At 39.7% G+C, this 22,290-nt stretch overlaps 2 protein-coding genes across 2 annotated transcripts; one reads left to right on the top strand and one right to left on the bottom strand.

The window, feature by feature from the left end:
• Window positions 1-155: 155 nt before the first annotated feature.
• LOC135167141 (uncharacterized) lies at window positions 156-14,771 on the top strand. The gene is made up of 8 exons (XM_064130020.1): window positions 156-552; window positions 10,823-11,065; window positions 11,132-11,244; window positions 11,349-11,461; window positions 11,673-11,891; window positions 12,848-12,985; window positions 13,063-13,282; window positions 14,257-14,771. Exons 1-8 carry the CDS (start codon window positions 463-465, stop codon window positions 14,456-14,458), a joined length of 1,338 nt encoding a protein of 445 aa, XP_063986090.1. The 5' UTR covers window positions 156-462; the 3' UTR covers window positions 14,459-14,771.
• Ca (claret) lies at window positions 14,349-22,120 on the bottom strand. Its single transcript, XM_064129979.1, has 2 exons — window positions 21,994-22,120; window positions 14,349-21,168 (listed from the first exon to the last, which is right to left on the bottom strand). The coding sequence occupies exon 2, from the start codon at window positions 21,134-21,136 to the stop codon at window positions 15,764-15,766; it is 5,373 nt and encodes a 1,790-aa protein (XP_063986049.1). The 5' UTR covers window positions 21,137-21,168; window positions 21,994-22,120; the 3' UTR covers window positions 14,349-15,763.
• Window positions 22,121-22,290: the final 170 nt, after the last annotated feature.

Raw genomic sequence — 22,290 nt, forward strand, 5'->3', positions numbered from 1 at the left:
ACGCGTGGATAGCGGGAATCGTCTTTGGAATCTCCCGAGTCTTATGCCCCCTCCCTTTCCCCCCACCCCCCTTCAAACCTCGAGGCCAAACGCACGTTTCGATTGGAGTGGGGCCCGCTGAAAGTGGCCGGAGTAGTAAGGCCCCTCTCCAAGCATAACGAGAGGTATTCCCAGCACACCTGAAAGCCCGCAGAGCTGAAACTCCACTCGGCTTGTGCACTTATAACACCGTGAATCCTCAGTTTGGTGCTACGAAATTACATCCCAAACCCATTTCACTCAACATTGGAATGTTTTAATGATTATCAAACGTCATGAAGACTAAGTACTCACACGTTAATAGCAATGTAACGTGATCAGTCACTCGGTATCCTCAACAGTGAATGAACAATTCGGTATCTTTCTTGTTGGAGCAAGTAGTCAACTAGTGTGATTGAGACGACTAACAGTAGAAACAGCGGTATGAGGTACGGCATGACAGTGCATGGGAGAGGATTTAGTGCGTTTATCAGGAACATGTGGTGGCTGCTCTTCTTCCTCGGTCTGGGACAGGTAAAAATATTTTTTATATTATTTATCCAGTCACCAATGCGTCATATCCACCGGTGGGACTTTTTATGTAGAAAGTCCGACGCGTCACGAAAATTCCAAATGTCACAAAAAAATTGAGACAACGACTTCGGGGAATATTATGCCCTGCAGAGAACTTCGTTAACCATTTTTTGACAGGTCTGATAGGCCTGAAGATGCCTGATTGCATTGAGAAAAAAGTGAATCAACTTTTTCCTGCTCGCGATAAAAACAAGATGTACTTTGAAAGAAAAAACAGGTTTGAGACGAGTTTTAGATGACGGATTACCTAATCCACGCCTTTACGCAATTTTCTTAGGATGATTTGTTTATTTGCACTGTGCAAAGCGATTAGTCACGAGATGTTGGATTTTGGGGATTTCCCCATGTACAAAATTCACTCTTCTCTTGTTTTATTATTTTAAGTGCTGATGGTTTATGGCCATTTCCCTTGGTTGTAAAATCAAGGGAAATGCCCCCAGTATACTTTATTAGTTTTTAACCACCTCGGGATATTTCTAAGTGTATCTGCTAAATAGAAGGAATAGTAAATAGTAAGAGGAAATATTCCGGGGAGGGGGTGAAAACTATATTACCCTCTTTAGGGCAAGTGAGTCTCTCTTGTCTCTTTTAGTTAGTCTCTTGTAGATATTCGTCGTATCAAGTGCCTTCTGTCTGAGCAGTCTTAGAGTCTTTTAACTATTAAAATCATTTATAAAATAAATCAAAGTGTTTGTTATTTAATACCATATCCCAACAGGTTATGGGCCCAGTATAACGGCAAGTGATTTCGCCTTATTATTATATATAGAGTGATAAAATAACAGTGCGCAATAACAGTGGTAACTTACATAAACCTATAATCAAAATGGAAAAGTTAAATCGAAATATTAAACCGTTCAACGGAGAACGTTACGGTATTTGGAAAACACGAATTGAATATTTATTGACAGAATTAGACGTTATAAAAGTGCTTAAGTGTGAAGTTCCAGCGGAGAAAAATGCCCAATGGCAACAAGCTGAAAATATTGCTAAAAGCGCAATAGTGGCAAATCTGGCAGACTCCTTCTTACATTTGGCAAAACGGGAGGATACTGCCAAAGACATTATAAATAAACTTGACGCTACATATGCAAGAAAGAGCCTAGCGTCAGAGTTGTCCATCAGGAAAAGATTGCTAAGTTTTAAATTACAGGGTGATACAACCCTAATGAAGCATTTTTCCGAAATGGATGAGATATTTGAGGAATTTGTTGCAGCTGGTGGTTTTGTCAATGAAAATGACAAAGTGGCGCATTTACTGCTCACATTGCCAAATTCTTATGATACCATAGTAACAGCCATCGAGCAGTTACCTCCAACTGTCTTTACTCTGGAAAATATAAAATCAAAACTGCTAGATTTTGAGACGAAGAGGCGTCGAGAGCAACAAGACAATAGTGCAAAAATATTAAACTTGGAAGTGCAAAGTGGAATTCAAGGACGGCCGACACCACATAGATTTCAAAATAAAATAAAGAACTCCAAGAAATTTATCAAGTGCTATCACTGTGGAAAACGGGGCCACGTGATGGCAAATTGTTATGCGAAGAAAAATGGAAAACCAAGAGAAGGTGAAAAGAGACGACCAACCGCACATGCAGCCCAAGTAGCCGAGGACCAGGAAGTAAATGCAATGTCCAGTTTTGCATTTATGATGGGGAGGAACTTGCCCAAAGTAGAGTTCAACAATATCACCTTTATTCTGGATTCCGGAGCAACGGACCACATAATCAATAGGAAGGACTTAGCAGCTGATTTTGAGCAGTTAGACAAGCCAATGAAAATAGCCGTTGCAAAGAATAATCAGTTCATCACCGCAACAAAACGAGGTAATTTGAGAGTGACCAGCGATCAAGGTATAAGCGGAATTCTGGAAAATGTCCTGTTCTGTTCCGAACTACCGCACAATTTATTGTCGGTCGCTAAGATGCAGTCAGCTGGTTTTTCGATCATCTTTGATCCAAATGGAGTAAGAGTAACCAAAGAGGGTAATACTGTTATGTCTGGTGAGTTAAATCGAAATTTAATTACTATTACTTTTAATATAAATTCAAAGTCGGTCAACGCCGTAAGTAGAGACATTAATTACGAGTTATGGCATCAACGTTTAGGACATATTAGTAAACAAAAATTTTTAGAATTGAAATCAAAAGGCATGTTTGAAGATTTTCAAAGTTTAGATGGCATAGTACCTGATAATAAATTATGCGAATCGTGTATAAAAGGTAAACAATCGCGGTTACCATTCAATAAAGAGAAAAATAAAGAACATGTCAAAAGACCGTTATATATAGTCCATTCTGATGTCGCAGGCCCTGTCACTCCTCCAACGTTAAATGAAAAGAATTATTTCGTTTTGTTCATAGATCAATATACCCATTACTGTGTTACATATCTAGTTCAATATAAATCAGAAGTTTTTCATGTATTCAAGGATTTTGTGGCCAAAAGTGAGGCCAAATTCAATTTAAAGCTAGTAAATCTGTATTGTGATAATGGAAGGGAATATTTATCTAATGGCATGAAGGACTACTGCACAGAGAGAGGTATAAGTTTCCATTTGACAGTCCCAAGAACCCCACAACTAAATGGTGTGGCCGAACGTATGGTGAGAACCATAACGGAGAAGGCACGAGCAATGGTGGTTGGGGCGAATTTGGATAAAGAGTTTTGGGGAGAAGCAGTTCTCACTGCGACTTACCTAGTAAATATAACCCCAACCAAGGCTTTAAAATGTAACAAGACACCATATGAAATGTGGCACGATAAAAGGCCAATCATGAAATACTTAAAAGTATTTGGGTCAACCGTTTATGTCCATGAAAAGATCCTCAAAGGAAAATTCGATGAGAGATCATGGAAAGGTGTCCTTGTCGGATACGAGCCAAATGGCTACAAAGTGTGGAATAGCGAAAAAGCTAAGTTTATGGTTGTGAGGGATGTCATCATAGATGAGTTTGATTTTGAAAGGTCTAAGCCATCTATGAGAGAAAATGAAACTAAAACCACCCATATTATGGGAGAGCATGATGAGTCTCGTAAGCCTGTTGAAGTGAGTGCAATACCACTGAGAATGCACAACCCAGAAGGGTTAGAGCATATTGAACAGACGGACGACTGTGCAGATATGTGTCCTCTTGCATCTGATGTAGAAAAGGTATCCCCTATCCAAATTGAACCGAGGAGAAGTGACAGAATTAAAAACTTATCACCTGTTTCGTATGATGAAGCTAATATACCGGATGATTGCGTTTTGTCAATACAGTCAACATTACATGAAATTCCGAGAACATTTCAGGAAATTGCAATTAGAGAAGATAGGGTTCAATGGGAAGAAGCAATTAAAAATGAAATAGATTCCTTACTACAGAATGAGACATGGATATTAGTTTCTAGGCCAAATGGGAAGAACATAGTCGATTGTAAATGGATTTTCTCTATAAAAACTGATGAGCATGGTAATCTTGCAAAATATAAAGCTCGATTAGTCGCGCGAGGATTTTCTCAAGAATATCTGGCAGATTATAATGAGACCTTTGCTCCAGTAGCTAGAATCGCGAGTTTTAGATTTATCTTAGCCTTCGCCAATCAATTCAATTTATTAATTCATCACATGGACGTGAAAACCGCATTTTTAAACGGAAATCTAAAAGAAGAAATATATATGAAAGTACCGGAAGGCATAGCATGTCAGAAAAATCAAGTTTGTCGATTAAATAAAGCGCTTTACGGATTAAAACAAGCGGCGCGATGTTGGTTTGAGGTTTTCGAACAAGCTCTCAAAAGGAAAGGTTTTAACAATTCGCCAGTAGATCCGTGTATATATGTTTTAGATAACGGGGACGTAAATAAAAATATATACGTAGTCTTGCATGTAGATGATCTAGTAATAGCAACAGCTGATCTAGAAACTATGAATGATTTCAAGATGTATCTAATGACGCAATTTTCAATGGTCGACTTAATGGAAATTAAATTATATCTTGGAATTCGAATTAAAAGAGAAAATGATCAAATATCATTAGATCAGACAGCGTACATTAACAGAATTTTAGAAAAATTTAATATGACAAACTGTAACGCTGTAAGTGCCCCTCTTGAAAGTCGATTGGACTACGCAGCTTTAAAGTCTGGCAAAATAATCGAAGCACCGTGCAGAAGTTTAATCGGATGCCTTATGTATGTTATGGTGTGTACAAGACCTGATATAAGCGCAGCAATAAATATTTTGAGTAGATACACAAATCAGAATAATGACGAACTATGGAAATGTCTTAAGAGAGTGCTTAGATATCTGAAGGGAACATTAGACCTTAAATTAGTCTATAAGAGAAGTAATTTTGTGAATGCATTGGTGGGCTATGTTGATTCAGACTGGGGTAGTGACGAAAATGGCAGAAAGAGTACTACAGGGTTTCTATTCCAATTATTTGATAATTGTACAATCTGCTGGAACACTAAAAGGCAATTGTCAGTGGCAGCTTCATCTACTGAAGCTGAATATATGGCCCTTTTTGAGGCAGTAAGGGAAGCCCTGTGGTTAAAGTCATTAGCTACAAGCATTGAATTAAAGATTGATGGTCCCATAATTATCTATGAGGACAATAATGGCTGTATCAGCATAGCCAATAATCCAATTAATCACAAAAGGACCAAGCACATTGATATAAAATACCATTTTTCCAGAGAACAAATTATCAGAAAAGTAATTACATTGGAGTATGTTTCAACAGGACAACAATTGGCGGATATATTCACTAAACCTTTGCCAGCGCCAAAGTTCATGGAATTGAGAGGAAAAATGAATGTTAGATGAATCAATAGATTGAGATCTACCTGTAAATGTATATGTATATGTACATGTGTGAAACGTAATTTTTATTGTTAATTGGTTTGATTAGGTTTTTCTGGGTTTCCCTAATCCAATGCAGTAAATGCTGAACCATATGTATTTGCCCCAGGAAACAGTCAGAAGGCACAATAGATAAAAGATATGGAAGTTTAATATTTCAATTATTAAGTTAGAATAAGGAGAATTGAATTTTGAGGGGGTGTGTTGGATTTTGGGGATTTCCCCATGTACAAAATTCACTCTTCTCTTGTTTTATTATTTTAAGTGCTGATGGTTTATGGCCATTTCCCTTGGTTGTAAAATCAAGGGAAATGCCCCCAGTATACTTTATTAGTTTTTAACCACCTCGGGATATTTCTAAGTGTATCTGCTAAATAGAAGGAATAGTAAATAGTAAGAGGAAATATTCCGGGGAGGGGGTGAAAACTATATTACCCTCTTTAGGGCAAGTGAGTCTCTCTTGTCTCTTTTAGTTAGTCTCTTGTAGATATTCGTCGTATCAAGTGCCTTCTGTCTGAGCAGTCTTAGAGTCTTTTAACTATTAAAATCATTTATAAAATAAATCAAAGTGTTTGTTATTTAATACCATATCCCAACACGAGACGATTCAGCATTCTTGGCGACTGAGATTCCAGAAGTTCTCCGGGGCGCGGTCGTGACGCTTTTCCTGCGATTGAAAATATTTAATGGCGATATTGTTAACCATTTTGGAGTCATTGAATTGTTATTGTTCCATTTATTTGGAGATGGAAACCACGGATCGGTTTGTTTGGATTTACCTGAGGAAGAGAAAGGAAGAGAAATGCCGCCTTTTTTTGTCTCGAGGGGTTTCTTATTGAGGGATACTGTTACGCGCACGTGGGGCGATTACATGATTATACATGTATATATATATTGTAAATTGAGTACAAAGTGAAGTGAGGACACCTCATGGACATTATAAGACCGCCCACTGAATGTGTCAGCCTACGACTGGAATTTTTTTTCTTGCGCTTGACTTTTTCGTTTTGTTTAATTTAAACTCTACGTCTCGCGGTCGCGCGCCTTTTTTTATGCACCCCCAGTGAAAACTATACCACATTTTGTCCCACCAGGACATACGGCTATGTCGTTCGCCTTGAGATGCATCGCGACGGAGGAATTATTCGGTCTCAGGCAAAGGAACGTATTATTTTCTGAGAATTTGGAACGTGAGACTTTTCTATTATTTTTTCTTTTTCGAAATTGTTGGGTTGTGTCGTCTTCATTCTGATGTGAAATATTGTGCAGTTAATTGCAAAATAATGGGATGAAAATGCGAATTTTTTGGCATGTGGGGATTATGAACATTGCACATGCTATTTGAGGAATTTCTTAATGGGAAAATTTGTTGTAGAAACGTCATCTTTATCGTATAATTAATCGAAAAATCATGGTATGCAAATAGAAATTTTTTACTTCTCATGAGGAAAAATGAGAATTGCACTCGCTCCTCATGGAAAATTATTATTCATTGCAAAACTACCTAGAGGAGAAGGCGAGGCTGCTCTCTATTTTTTTCCCCAGTTTTTTATCCACCTATCATTGAAAACTGAACCCCTTATAACGTTCCCTACTTTATTCTCTCTCAAGATGAAGTATTGAGCGGAGTCGTCTTCATTCTCAAGCAAGAAATTGCATAATTAATTGGAGCATAATGACATGGAAATGTGAAATATTTTTTTATTTCCCTGAGAAGAAAGAAAATTGCACTTGTTATTCAATAAAATTATTATTCAAGCAAAATTGCTTCTTCTCAATTATTCCTCCCTCCAATTTTCATCAGTCAATTATTGAAAAAGTAATGTTTCTGCCATTTTCTCTCCTCTGTTTGTTCAAGACAAATCGCTGAGTTGAATTGTCTTGACTCTAGAGCGAAAAATTTAATAAGTAACTGAAAACTAATGAGATGGAAATGTAACGCGTTGTTCAGTCTCACGGAAGTTGGCTCATTGGTTATTTAACAAATTTATCATAAAAGAGAATCAATTTGTTCAACAATTACTAGGATTTTGCCAGTATCACTTGCCGTAAAAATAATGACCGATAGTACTGTTTCTTTGCGACGCCTTATTCGCTAAAAAATCATTAAATATGTCCAAGTATTTTGCAAGATTTTCTCCCTCAAATCCTTCAAAACGGCATAATTACCGAGAAACTAATGCAATTAAAGCGCACAGGCATTTAAGAAAATAGCATTCATACTATTAAATTATCATGTATGTATTGCAACGTACCCCACGCCTTCAGGCGATTCTCAGCAACTTTCCCCCCTCCCCCAATGTTTATTTGTTAATTATTCTCAAAAAAAAAAAAATCCCGGAGGCTTTTGTCAGGATAACCCTCGCCAATACTCGTTTCAAGATTGTTGAACGTCTTGCACTGAGATTTATGATCCAGTACCGAGAGAATGCAATATCGCACACACGTCGTAAAATTCCAGTTCCCTCCCCCTTTTTTAAACTAACAAAAATGGCTTTAGCTGTTGATCGTCTCGTCCCTCCCCACCCATCGTTTTGCGGGCCAACATGCAATTCTTATTTAGCAGTCTGCGGGTCTACCCTTTTATGGGAATGCATCACCAAAACCAGTTTCAAACTGAGTGGAGACAGACTTTCGCTCTTTTGAGATACACCATGGAGAGAAAATAAAGATAAACGAGATAAAAATATGGTGAGAGAACAAACGTACGTATGAGTATTATCCACATGAATAGGAGGCGAATCCTCGACTACACCTTTGAACCAGAGGGTGCAATGACTCTCTGAACCTTTTTAACTTTATTTATTTTTTGTCTCGAATGTACAGTCACGAAGGGTTACCCATCCTTACCACGATGCTAAAGGCAATATCGAAGTGGTTCTCGGGTTTATCCAACAAGGTTAACAACCCCTTCCACCACATTTCGTCTGTAACCACTGATATGACGCATTTGTATTGTGCGAGTCTTTTCCTTCGCAAATTTTTCAGCTGTGGGACGGAGGGAGAGCTATCTATACCGATTTATAACCACTCAAAAACCAGTGCTTTAAGAGGAAATTAAAAGTCATGTATAAATACATTTCGAAATAAAATAAAAGTGTTATCGCGAGAGCTCCGAATAAACCCATTCATCTAATCCAAATAAACCACTTCTCTTTATTTATATTTCACGTCAATCGCGTGGAAGAGATCTGCCATTGGCCCTTAGCCACTTAAAAGTCATCGTAAAACCTGTACTTATATTTCTCCCCTGTTACAATCATCAATTCTTCTCTCCTTTTTTCCCCTCATGCCATTTTTTCCACTCGCGTAATTTTCACCTGTTCAAACATCCAATCGACAAATCGATCTTGGCCTCGAACCTTCATTTTCACCTCACACGCAATAACTGTAATTTAATATAATTCACTTTCGCCTCGATTTGATAAAGCCGCGAGCATGAGCCCAAAAAAAAAAGATAAAAATGTCGGGGGAATGAGTGTGCGGAGCTTCTGCAGAATCATGCTCTCACACTCCAGTGACGAATGGGATGAATGAGTCGGCGGAGGTGTGGGTACAGGGGAGAAAATTATATAAAAAGGCAAATCATACAAATTGCTCACGCGAGGGCTCGTGTCATTTTCGGCTGCAAACGGGAGCGGAAGCTTTTGCGGCGTTTATCCGTGAGGAGAGAGTGGCTTTTTCTCCGAGGGTTAATTGATGGGACGGGATTGTTCCCTTTGAGAGAATTATTAGCATTGCGCATAGATAATAGACTTGTGATGATAGTAATGAGAGAATTTTCTTGGAATTATTCTGCGTCAATTGCTGATATTAAAAGTAATTTTCTTCCATTAGGAACTCAGTGGTTTTTACCTCAATTTTTATTCATGTTGGCGCTTCTGAACAGGAAGTTCCTCGCTGAAAAAATTATGCAATAAATTCATCAATTCGCAATTCCATTTTAATTCGTATTTTTGTCCCGAAGAGAATGAAAAATCACTTGGAATTATAACTTCTCAATGGGGAGTTACTCATTGAAAAACTAAACCAATGAATTATTCAATTACGAATTAATTACAAAGAACTAGCGTATTTATTTATAATTGTGATGGCCCCTCCGTTGAATGTTCTTTCTCAGAGTTTCACCTTGAGCCATATACCTTCTCCCCAAACAGCAATCTTCCTCCATGACTTTTGGTTTGAAAAAAAAATTGCTTTCTCTGAAATCAAGATAAACCTCTTGTTCTCCATATGTACGATAAAGCCGACGGTTACGCTCACTAACCGCAACGTAATCGTCCACTCCAGTCATCCTAATGTGCGCTCTCATCAGCGCATCTCCCTCTGTCATGCTTTCGTAAATAAGAATTAATCGTTTTAATCAATCGAAAGTATAATGTTGATATGAATATATCAGCGGGATCTTGTGGGCAATCCGGGAGGCATCCAATGCCACGCCCGGGCATACTTATCGCCATATATAATATCATCGAGGATAAGAAGTGGGCTGGGCCCTTACCTTCTTCTCAGACCAGCATGAAATTGAAAGTTGTGCGTGGGTTGACAAGTCTCCATCCCCTCTACGAATTTTCATCGCTGAAAAAGTCGACACGACAAAATGCAACTTACAAACCGGTCTCAACACGGGATTCATGTTATCGGATTTGTGATAAGGCTTGGTTATGCCGGTTGAACGGAAATATGTCGATTGAAAATTTTTGATGAATATTTAGATAGCATTTGGTGGATTAGTAAAGTTGAGAAAGCTGGGATTTATCGGGTGTCTCGACTGGAGAATTTTCATGGTGATAGATGCATTGGAATTTTCATCGAGTTCTTTATTTAGGATTATGTAAGGGAAATACCGTAAATTATTCAGGAAGTTAGGATTTCCTCTGCTATGAACAAGAGAAGAGAACAACAGAATAATAAATCCGCAATTTCAAATTTTATGCGTTGCATTCTTCTCTGGGTTGTTTGCTGTTTTTGTTATGCCTTCCATTTTCATCCAATAGTTAGTTCGATTAGTGTCGATTTCAAGCTTTGAAAAGATCATTTCTATAAAAAATCATTTCTGGTGATAAAAAAAAATATGTTTACCGTGGAAAGTTAATTACCACATGTCGCGCAAATTTTCAACATGACACCGAACTAAAATAGATATTGTACTTGCGAAATCCATCGGAATGTTCATTTACATAACTTATTACTGGATTTTCCAAGAATATTCATTTTTAAATTCCGTAATGTTGGAAAAAATGTTACGAGTCACTGACATCTGAGCGGAGACATAAAAAAAGACCACCAGCAACATAAATTAATTGACAATGTTATTTTTCCGTATTATCTGAATCTCATTGTTACATGAAATTGCAGTTCCAGGTCAGTGGACAACTGTTGGATACGGACTTTCAACCGACGGTGACGGCAACGTGTAAAGCTGGATTCATGACAATACGGGTTAATCTGAATGAGAGTTTTGTGGGGGCTGTGCACGCAAAGGACAAGAGGATGCCACCGTGCATGGTAGTTGGGAATGGCTCCAAACAGGCAACTCTCGGAATTAATCTTTTGGCACAGCAGGGGGCCCCCGATTACTGCGGCGTGCATGTTAATAACGTTAGTATATAAATCAGACTGGAGTTTCAGGATTATTAATTAACGAATTTGTGATATCATTCGCAGCACACTGACGAAAGATCCCTCCAGATTGTTGTGAGAATACACAAGACCCTGGAGCTTGCGGATGACAAGTTTTATGTAATTACTTGTGGCAAAGCTGGCTTTCCAAATTCCAAGTAATTATCTGCATTGAATTAATCAGTAGATCCTTTAATTACGAATTGAATTGATTTTTCTCTTCTCATTCGTCTCTACATTTTTGAATTTTTTTTTTTCAAAGAAACGAAACATCAACAGTATCATTGTCCATCCTCGATAATGATGGTCGTCGTGTGAAGGAGGCAGTATTCAGTCACAACTACACACTGCGAGCGGAAATATCGCGGCCCGATGGTTCGTAACTTTAGCCCATTATCATCCCAGTGCGCACCGTTGCGCCTGAAACTCCCCCGTCTGTCTGAAACGATCACTCGTTCCAGAGGAACGCATCCGTAGCATCCGGATATGCCATTGATATTTTATCCGATGAATAATCAATTATGTGTCTTGATAACCCACCGCTGTCTTTTGTTCAGCAATTTTCCTATTTTTCTTTTCTATTTAGGGATCTTCGGGATGAGAGTGAAGTCTTGCTTTGTATTCAGCGCAACGAGGGACCCCGTCTATTTGAGTGATGAGAGAGGGTGTCCGACTCTTACCAGAGGCATCACCAAATTCACTTACGATAAAAATACAGGCATTGCCGATGCCACTATCATCACTATGTTCAAACTGACTGATCACGATCAAGTGCATTTACAGTGTAACGTAGCTGTTTGCAGAGGTAATAATTCTACTGGTGAATATATTTTTCGAATCAACCGATCAATCAGTGGACAATTGCGAGTTCCACAGAATCAATTATTTTTCTATTAATCAACAGGAGTTTGTCTCTTCGCTCTAGTAAATAATTTTCTAAATATTCAATTGAATTGCTCTTCAAATTTCATGAAATACACGGTTTTTATGATTTTGGAAAGCTTAAAAAAAATCCGGAAGTTTAACCCAACTACGGGCATGTCTGCATGTAACGGTATGAAGCAGACATTTATTAGTGAGCGTAAAAAATACGAGTGATTTAATTTCATGCAAAACCCGAATTATTGCTGTAAAAAATAAGACTTGATTTTACGACCGGTCTGCGAGCGATATTTTCGAAGCTGAGGAAAAATGAAAAATGTAGTCATGTTATTTTTGTAATGATGCTTATCCCAAAATTTTTTAACGAGTTATATCTCGAAAAACCTGATTTTAAAGGATAATTACGCAATTCACCAACAGCGTCATTTTAACATGTCCAGTAACCTAGAGTTAATTAGGATTTAGATGAAATTTCATTGAATAATAAATAGAGAGTACTAGTAACCATAAAAATGATAATATTCAATGCCTTGAAATGGACGCCAGACTCTCCATATAAATGACATACTCTCCCCACTGTATTCTCCTTTAGTAGTCACCTACTGCGTTTAATTGACGTCACCTCTAAAAATAATAAGAACCAAAGAGCCATCAATAGAGAACGTGAGAGCCTCCTCCACGCAAAACACTAATCCTAATACAACAAAAACAACCCTGAATATTCTAAACCGGTATGACGCCACAAGTGGAGCATCAATTCCCTCAATAACAGTCTCCACTAGTTACCTACAATCTCCTAACGAACCCGTACTGTTATAATAGCTCGTGAAAGTCGATAGAATACTCAATTACCAACATTTCATATTTTTTCACCAACAGGAAGCTGTGGAGTGCCCGTATGCGATGGAGACCCTCCATCGACGGGTGTAAAGGGTCGGGAGGAGCCAGTGGGGCCCGAAGAGAGTTCCCTGCTTGTTGGTACCAGTGTATTCATCCTCATGCCTGGTGAAATACCTCGTAAGTCCCTCCAACTTGAATTTCTTCGTCTTCAAAGTCCCCTGCATGACTGGATAATTTAAAAAAATGATTTGCAGGTTCGCTGGCTGTTGGAACTGAGAGTCTTCACTCCCAGTGGTTATTGTGGCTGGCGATAGCCTTCGGCATTCTCTTTTTGATAATGCTTATTATAAATATATTCCTCTGCTCAGCTATGTCATGCAGTTGTGCACGCACAGAAATAATTGAGAAGGAGCCGTCGATAATCGAAGATTACGATCCATATCGCAGTTGGCCGGGCTCACAGTATGGCTCCAGGTTCGTTAAATATTTTATTATTTTCAGAGGAGAAAATAAATTCGGTTATACCAGGTTTTTTCCTGTCGTGGACATTCAAAGTGAAGCCGTGTCAGGCACTTTATTATAAATCTTAAAAAGTTATAGATTATTTTTCAACTCATTTTGCTTTTCAACCATTGAATTTGTTAATGAAGTGCCACTCAAAGTACTCGATATCTTCCCGCATAAGACCTCCCTCATTAAGTATTTATTTTCTCCACAGGAGTGAATAATTCGGATTTAATTATCCCTCATAAAAATCTTGAATAGAAATGCGCGCGAAAATTCGATACTTGTTGGCGTAAATCGCATAGTGCGATGAAAACAAGGAGAAATTAATTATGAGTCAGAATAAGTGCACGGTCAATTGATCCTCATCCCCGTATACATGTAATCCACGTAGTGCGGACACGCCTCTGGAAATCCGCCAAGGTTCGCATATAACCGCATACCATAACGGTTCAACGATTCACTGAATTATTCCTATCGCAGTCTCGTGTTTTGAGATGAACCAGAATTTATCTTTATGAGATCAACTCTGGATACGTATGATCTTTTATTCCACGATAACAATTTTATTCATATACCAGTATATTGCCTCCAATCTGGTGCGAATAACTGCACTGAGTATTTTTACTATTTGATAAATGAAAAAATATCGATCGTGTGAAGTTGATTTTTCGATTAAATTGATACTGCCAGCGCCATAAATGAAAGTGTAATAGAAAATCCTGGCAGTTTCGCTGAGAAATTTATTGGAGTACTGTTGCAATGTTATCATTTAAATTTATTGGTAAAATTCTCTGGAAATTTATCCTTAGAATTCTTTGCGTGCAGGCAGGTCCAAATCCAAGTGTCAGCAATTTTCAAATTCATGTCATTGTTCAATAAAATCAGTAATGACAGCAAAAACCCATTTTCATTTATGGAACTATACTTTACGATTATTTCAGGTACTCACTGAACGGTAAACCAGGTTATCCGTCCGGCGGATCAACGATGAACTCGACGCGATCGATATCGACAAACAGCGATCACTATGCGATTGTTCACTCACGTCCAGGAAGCAGGTACTCAGGCCCAGGTCACAAGCACCATCATCATCATCATCGAGGTCCACCCTCCAACATCGGCTCTCACTACTCCGCAAAGTGATGGCTCCACCCCTTCCATTAAAATCCTTGCAACGAACTTCGAAAAAAAAGAACAAAATAAAAACAAATAAAATAAAAACGGAGCGAGTCCAGTTGGCTCGTTACACCCATAGACTTAATTCTCTTAGTCATGAAGATGAAATTTAAAAAAATGTTAATAACTTGAAGACACCAGTGAAGAGCAGATCAACTAGGTGATTGATAATCACGTGGAATAATAGTACTTTGTAACATCAATTTATTATTAAGGTTATCTGTAATTGAGTCTGTTGAATAGACTTAATTTTTGTACATAAATTTTTATTGATTTTAAAGTATTATTTTCATTATTATGCCTAAATATTACCTCTCTCGTTTTCAGTTTCATCACAATTTCTCTCTCTCCTGAAATTTAATTATTTTTTTTTCACCTACGTACATTTTAAATTACTGTTTTTCTCATCTTTCTTACAATGAAATTCTCAATAGCCTGACAATAATTCATTCGAGATATATTTACGAGTTTTTTCGTTCGCTAGAATAATATAAATATCAACAATAATATTTAATAATTACTGTTGAAAAAAAAACCGTTGACTAGTATCTATTAGTAATACCCATCGATCAGTAGTTCAGGTGGAGTTCATTATAATCGAAGTTAAAAAGGCATTGTAAATGCCAGAGAAATAATAACAATTTCAATACCTTGTCAATCAATTCATTGCACATATCTAACAAACTTCAATAATAACAATTTCCTGGTAATATTAGTCGCATTATTACTACAATTAACTATGTTACAAATCCAACGATGTTTCGTAAATGAAAAGGCTGTAAAAAATCATCTCCTGTGCGTGTTAAACTAATAAAGTTTACTATCTTCATAAATGTCTGTGATTTCAAGGGTTACAAAAAAAATTCAAATCAGCGACATGTCATGAAAGAATAGAATTTTTTTTCTCCTTCAGCTTATGAAATCACTGTTGAAGGTACCATGAACCTGCACAGAATGACTGATAAAAGGTACAAAAGTGTTTTATCGAACACACATGAAAAAACTGAATTGACAAAAAAGGACTTTCTATACAAATTTTTATTAAATTTTCATTCGTGATCTATAAGAACTCGAAGAAGAGTTCCATTGTATTTTTGAACGAACATTTGTTTCCTGGAAGAAGTCTACAAATTTTAGACCCTTTCTTCAAATTTAATTTCCCTAAAGTCAAGAATTTATTGCACTAGAAATGAAAGAAAAAAAATCGTATTACGTATTTTTTGAAACTAAAATTGTCATTCTTATCTTACCCAATGAATCACTGAGGAATAATTATCTCTCCATGACAGTTTTAGTGGCTGTTTGAATCGCCCGTGGGACGCATCGAGGACAGAGTATATCTGTTTTACAAACACGACTAAGCATATTACCCAATACTTGTGCTGTGCATGGTAGTGGTAGTGGCTGTGCAACAAGTAGTTCAGCCTCCATATTAGGTAGTACCTCGGATTGATAAATAGACATTGAGAAATGATGACCACAGGTGAAGACAATTGTGTCGTCATCGGACTCTAGGAATTGCGAAACATCCTCGGGATCTTTAATATGAATAAAAGGTCTTGGATCGCTGGACTTGGAGGAGATGGTGCTGATGATGTCCTCCATCATTTCCCCAGGGGTCTTGCTCTCTTTCGAGCTGAGATACCCAGTCATTGGTGGATCATAACTCCCGTCCATGAGCATTGAAAACAGCTCAATGTATTCGAGACTGGGTTTACCTTCGTCAATATGATGAAGGATCAAAGTGCAAACTTGAACACTGAATTTCGCTGACACATAATCGATGACTCTGGGAATTGAAATGTCAACCTCATGATTGCAAAAGAGGAGAAGCCCCAGGGGATAGAAAAGCTTCCTTATGTTCTCCAGGAGAACTCCCTCCAGCACCTCCATGTCCAATTTATTCTTAATCCAAAAATCGAAGATCGTCTGCAGTACTTGGCGCATTATTTTGTACGCAGTCTCATCGATTTCATTGATATAGAACTTGATGAACTTCAAAGCATCTGTGGTCATGAGATCCGCAGGCTTGGAGTATTCCTCCCCCGAGATGAAATCACCATTAGTTAAATCATCATTCCTGTCCTTTAAATGGCTCATCTCCTCAACGTCGTTATCAAGGGCGCCCTCAGTGAGGTCCAACGAGATATTATCCTCACTCTTTGCGTCCTCACACAGCTCTTCCGAGCCCCCTTGACAGTCAAACGTATGCAATTCCTGTTCGATAAGTTGAATGCAATCCAACGATTTGCTCGTTGACATCTTAACTCTTTTCTTAGTCTCACTTTCCTCCAATGAATCAACAATATTCTTCTCAATCTGCTTGACAAAAAGCTCTGTATTCTCACGAACTTTCTCATCAGCCTCACTCACTCTATTTACCAATACACTATCATCAACGGAAGACATCGAAGCAGTCTTATAATTATTAGGGTTGAGTGTCTTCAACTGATAAGCCAGTGAGATCGAGTAGTTATGCTCCAACAGAGCTAGTTTCGATCTTGCTTGATAATTTTCCAGCTCATCGCACTTCTCCATAATTTTTCCAGCATCGTAAATCCCATTGAACTGCTCCAGAGCATAATGAAGGGTTACATCTCCATACGACCTCTCCACGAGGCTCAATGGTCTGACTCTCCCAGCTAGAGGTGTCACATCATAGCTCTGGTATGTAATAATAGGAGTAGGGATATGAGGAACTAAACTAGGAGAGTCTTGAGCCACATGAGATCCATGAGGGAGTCTCACCACTCGTTTCGAAGATTTAATAAGAACAAGTTTCTCCGCTACATTACCACCACTCTCCTTACTGGGTGGACGACCCAGCTGTGCTAAACTATTGCTCCCCCAGGCTAGGACTCCTCCACCAGGCTGAATAGCCACTGTGAACTCACACCCACAGCAAATCCTCAATGTAGCTGTCCCCAGGTGCATCATATCGCCTCTTGTGTCGTTCATATTGGCATCCTCTTCACTATTCTGAGCTCGATGTCTGGAGTTGTTTCGTGGAGGTACCTGAGCTAGTATAGAAACAGCGTTGTAGGTCAGGGGAGTCGGGATGGGGACATCCTTTCGGGTTCTGTTACCAATCTGACCATCCAGGTTTCTCCCCCAGGTGTACACAGTACCATCCTTGGTCAGCAGTGCAGAGTGATGGCAGCCCGTCGATATCTGAACAATCCTACCGTTCACCAGTTGTGTGTCCACTAGACTGGGCTTCAGGTGGAGTTGTGTCTCCTCCAGAAGTCCCAGGTTTATGTCCCTCAGGCTCACCACAATATTCGCTACGTTAGGACAATTCTGTCTTCGCTCATTCACTGTCTTCATAGCTAATTTTTCGATGGAAGATACGTCGCTCCTTGGCTCCTCGTCCCCTGATTCAACACTTGGATCGAAATCCGCTAAACTCTCAGCGTATTTCTTGGCGGCCGCTCGAAATTCAAGAAGTTTAGATTTTTTCTGTGCCTGAGTTTGGAGACGAAGTACTTGAGGACTAGCCCCCCAAGTGTAGAGTTCGTTGCTGCTCGACAGAGCGAGATTATGAAAGTACGACGTAGAGATATCGGAGATCGGATCTGGTAGCAATGAAACTCTGATTGGAAGTGTGGATTTGGTGGTGTTCCCCGTTCCCAACTGCCCGAAAATGTTACAGCCAAAAGCATAGACAACTCCATCATCAGATAAAAGTAGAGTGTGTGCATGTCCCGCAGCAACGGTTTTGATGACAATTCCGAGGAGAGCTTCGACGAGAGTCGGAATATTTCTCTCATTAGTGTTGCCATGCCCCAGCTGTCCATGGACGCCCCACCCCCAAGTGAAAACTCTTCCGTCCATGGTCAACGCCACCGAGTGGTACTGACCAGCCACGGCATCCACAATTACCTCCTGAGCCAGCGAAATTACCAGTTCTGGACTTGGACACTGGAGAACCCTTCCCAGACCCAATTGCCCATATTGACTCCCTCCCCAGGCATAAACTCCGTTATTTGTAACCGCCAGAGTATGATTCCGTCCACAAGAAACACTCAACACCTCCATCTCCATTGTCTTGAAGATAGTGATAGCCTGAGGTGACCCGTACCTAGATATCGATGGCCCAGTACCCAAACATCCTTGTGAACTAGATCCCCAAGTGAAAACATTACCATTCCTGATCAAAGCCACGTGTCCATAGCCAGCTGACAACAATCTTCTTCTGAAATTGACATTCGTAACGACATTGTGGCGTTTTTCAACTCCTGGATGATTGATCTTCGAGACTAACAGGGGATTGTGTGTGAGGACAGGCGAACGCTTGCTGATGAGGGTCAGCAATACGTAGAGAAATGTCTCAATCAATTCCTCAACAAGTGAGCCGGTTTCGTCGAGAATGTCAGATGAATCCAGAGAGTCACACTGACTCGACTGAGAGCTGTGAGATGTTGTTCTTCTTCTTGCCCTGTACTTCACCAATAGTGGCCTGAAAATAGGATTCGTCGGATCATAGAGAGTAACCAATCGCTGAAGAACGAAGACTTGAAGATCTTGCAGATTTGATAGGACGAAGGACATGTGACTCCGGACGAGGGACGGCGTCGACAGCATAGACTGAAGGAGACTTGGTTCACTGATACAGATCATCAATCCATATTTGCTGTTCAAGGGAGTCGTTGATGACGCTGGGTACGACTGCACTGCCCTGATGAGAACATCAAGGACCTGAGCATAAAGCCCTCTCTGACTGGCTAAATGATGCAGAACTTTCCAGAGGCATGTCTGACCCACCACATCGACCACCCATCGTTCATCATAGTACGTGTTCCTGGATAAAAACAGGAGGAATTCCTTGTATATCCCAGTCGCCTCATTTGGAGAGGCTCTAAGGACTAATTCACTGAATGCGAAGACTGTAAGATTAGACAGATGAATTCTCGTAGTTGTCGTAAGCTCAGTGACAGCAGGTGGTACGAGACAGTGACCTAGACATCCAAGGAGTTTTTCAGTGTGTCCAGTCGCTGCGGTCTTCAGTACTCCCTTTAACAGCCTGCACCTGGATAATTTGTAAAGTGCAGCTGCCTCTGTGAATCTACTGTTAGCAAGATGAATGTCGCCTGCGCACTCGAATAGCTGAGGAACATTGATACCGAATACTAGGCCGAGCCTTGCAGCCTTTTCAATATCTCTTTTATTGTTCTTTAGTGCCAGTTCTATGAACACATTTAACAAGGGCCTTCTCAGGACAATTTTGTATATACCACAGTTGGTGACGACAACACACGTGTCTACGGGTGGAACCTCCACATTAAGATCGTCGATTTTCGAAGGAAGAACTTTTTTCTTGTCGTCTTTGGAGGATTGCTGATCATCAGTGACAGGTTTGTAGTCGGAAGCCCTGAAGACGTGATTGATTACTTCTCGTCCATCGTCAAACTGAAACCTCGAGATTATGGACTCTGGGTTGAAGTGGGAATCTTCGGCGTTGTTTATTCGAACCTCGGATAAGGGACAGGAGATCATCCACAAGGTTCTTCTCCGTGGACCAGTCGTGAAGAAGAGCCTTTGCGTTAGGAGAATGTCCGTGCAGATCTCAGGCATCTTGTACATATGCAGAGGAACGACAGATACATCTGTTCCATGAATGGTGATATGATTCGTCCCCTCGCAGTAGGCTGTGTACAAGTGCTGACCCTGTCTCGTATATTGAGGGGACAAATACGTGTCTTCTGAGAGGAGTTCCGGGATTACCAGCGTGTCTCGCCTTCCCGAGGGGTCTGAGTCCTCCGTTCCGCTGCTACTGCCACTGTCTTGACGAAAAACTGAGCTCGGAGTGTTTTTATTTCGAGATTCAGCAAGTTTTTGTTTCAAAGACGCTAGTTTTTCGACTGACAGTTGCTTCAAGCCTTGCAGACGAGACCTCGTGGGGAAGGATTTTGTCTCCTCAACCTCAATCGTTCTGGAGTGAAAGGGCGAGGTCTTGTGGAGGGAGAAGATGCAGCCATTGGTTCTCTGCTCAAGGACCAATCGCCATTGCTGACGGGTTCTGTTGGTGATGAGTAGGGAAACTATTTCTAGGCTGTTGTCCTGGCAAATATCTAAGGAAGAGATAGCCCCTCTAACCCGGGTCGAGCCTATCCACTGGCCGGTCTCCAGATTTATAAAAATTACTTCACCATCCTCAGTTCCAATTATGCCGATATGACTGGACTGGGTTACCCCCTGCCACCACGTGAGGGCTGTGGAACGAGAGTACGAGGACTGCAGGTCGACGATGGGAATCGGTGTGACATCCGTGGTGGACCACTTGTGATCTACCACCTGGGTTTCATCCACAAGGGCCAAAGCTGGAAGCATGTGAAGGGAGCCATCGATACTTGCAGCCAAGAGCCATGTACCTGTCGGATCGAAGCACAAGGCCGATATCGTACGGTTCGGTGCTCTGTACCAGGGAATCCGCTTGATCACCGGGAGCTGGTGGATATCCGAATGATAGTATATTCCCACATCTGTGCGCCGAGTGGTGAAGGCCAACAACTGACGACGACCAACTTCACATCTTGCACTGTGGATTATTCCCGAGGCTTTGATCAGGCAACGCAACTCGAAAAGATTCTCCTCAGAGAGGTCAATGAGAGTCTTCTGGTCATTTTCAGGCTCAGCCTCAGCCATTACATGAAGTGATCCGTGGGCGACAGGGGCCACTGCAAGTTTAGGGCTTTGGTCACTAGGTTGATGGGGGTTCGAGGGGTTGGAATGGAAATTTGAAACTGAAATATTTCTTCATGAAATTTGAATGTCCTCGCGCTGAAATATTGATATCATTCAAAAAATTGAAAAGAAAAACATATTCCCAGACTTCAGTTGACATAAAAGTACTTCATGGCAAAATGAGATTTCAACCCACGTGTATTTTGGGTGTTTGTTTTGAACATAAAAAATCCTTTGTATTGATCTTTAATATAATTCTCCTTCGTACAATATTGTGACCCTTCCGAATTATAAAAAGTATGTGAAGTTGGGAATTGAGAGAGAAGAATACATATATCGTAAAATAAAAAATGGATAACAGGCAAATTAATTGCGAGGACGCAAATAGAAGGAAAATAAAGTGAGATAAAATAGTGTAAATTTAGAACTCGCCCGCGAGTTTACATTCTTTGAATTATTGAACGAATTTATATTAATAGTTGGTAATGAAACGTATATTCAACTGGGAATTGGTATTTCATACTTCCTGAACTCGAAAACTTGACAAATATCGTCCAAACTTCATTACCAAACTTTGCTTAGGGTTCCCACGGTTGATTAATGATCGTGGCCCCTAGCCAACAATTTTGATAAGGATGTGCTGAAGGTGTTACCTATACCTTTGACACTGCTATTGCAGCTGTGATGTCAATATAAATGCTAATTACTGAAAATCTGTGCGGCTATTGTAGGACGATTATGATATGACGAGGATTTGTCAATTATTTGTATTGATTCCAGTCGTGTGTGGGAGTAATTTCAAGAGTTTCAGCACTTACCTATTTTCGGAAACCGTTGCTCAGGTAAGTGAATGATTTTTGGATAAATCCTCGAGTCATGACTACAAGTGTCATCCAGGACTCATTGTAATGTCAAACTGCCTTTGAGGTTATGATCATTCTGGGATATGAAGGAGCATTTCTAATGCTGATGTTTCTGTATTTTTCCGGGAAAATTTGAAATGTTCAGATGTAAAAGTGAAGATGGGAGGAGGAATTATAAAAGCTTGAAGTCATTTTTATAAATAATGAAAATTTATCTTCAATTATCGTGTAATATTCACAATATACAGCGCA

The sequence above is a fragment of the Diachasmimorpha longicaudata genome, chromosome 11 (genome assembly GCF_034640455.1).
Source record: "Diachasmimorpha longicaudata isolate KC_UGA_2023 chromosome 11, iyDiaLong2, whole genome shotgun sequence".
NCBI lineage: Eukaryota > Metazoa > Arthropoda > Insecta > Hymenoptera > Braconidae > Diachasmimorpha > Diachasmimorpha longicaudata.

Excerpts from the sequence above, each read along its gene's own strand:
- Ca (XM_064129979.1), bottom strand. The coding sequence starts at position 21,136 with ATGGCTGAGGCTGAGCCTGAAAATGACCAGAAGACTCTCATTGACCTC.
- LOC135167141 (XM_064130020.1), top strand. The coding sequence starts at position 463 with ATGAGGTACGGCATGACAGTGCATGGGAGAGGATTTAGTGCGTTTATC. Across the intron at positions 11,066-11,131 it reads GCGGCGTGCATGTTAATAAC|CACACTGACGAAAGATCCCT; the intron begins GTTAGTATATAA and ends TATCATTCGCAG. Across the intron at positions 11,462-11,672 it reads GGAAATATCGCGGCCCGATG|GGATCTTCGGGATGAGAGTG; the intron begins GTTCGTAACTTT and ends TTTTCTATTTAG.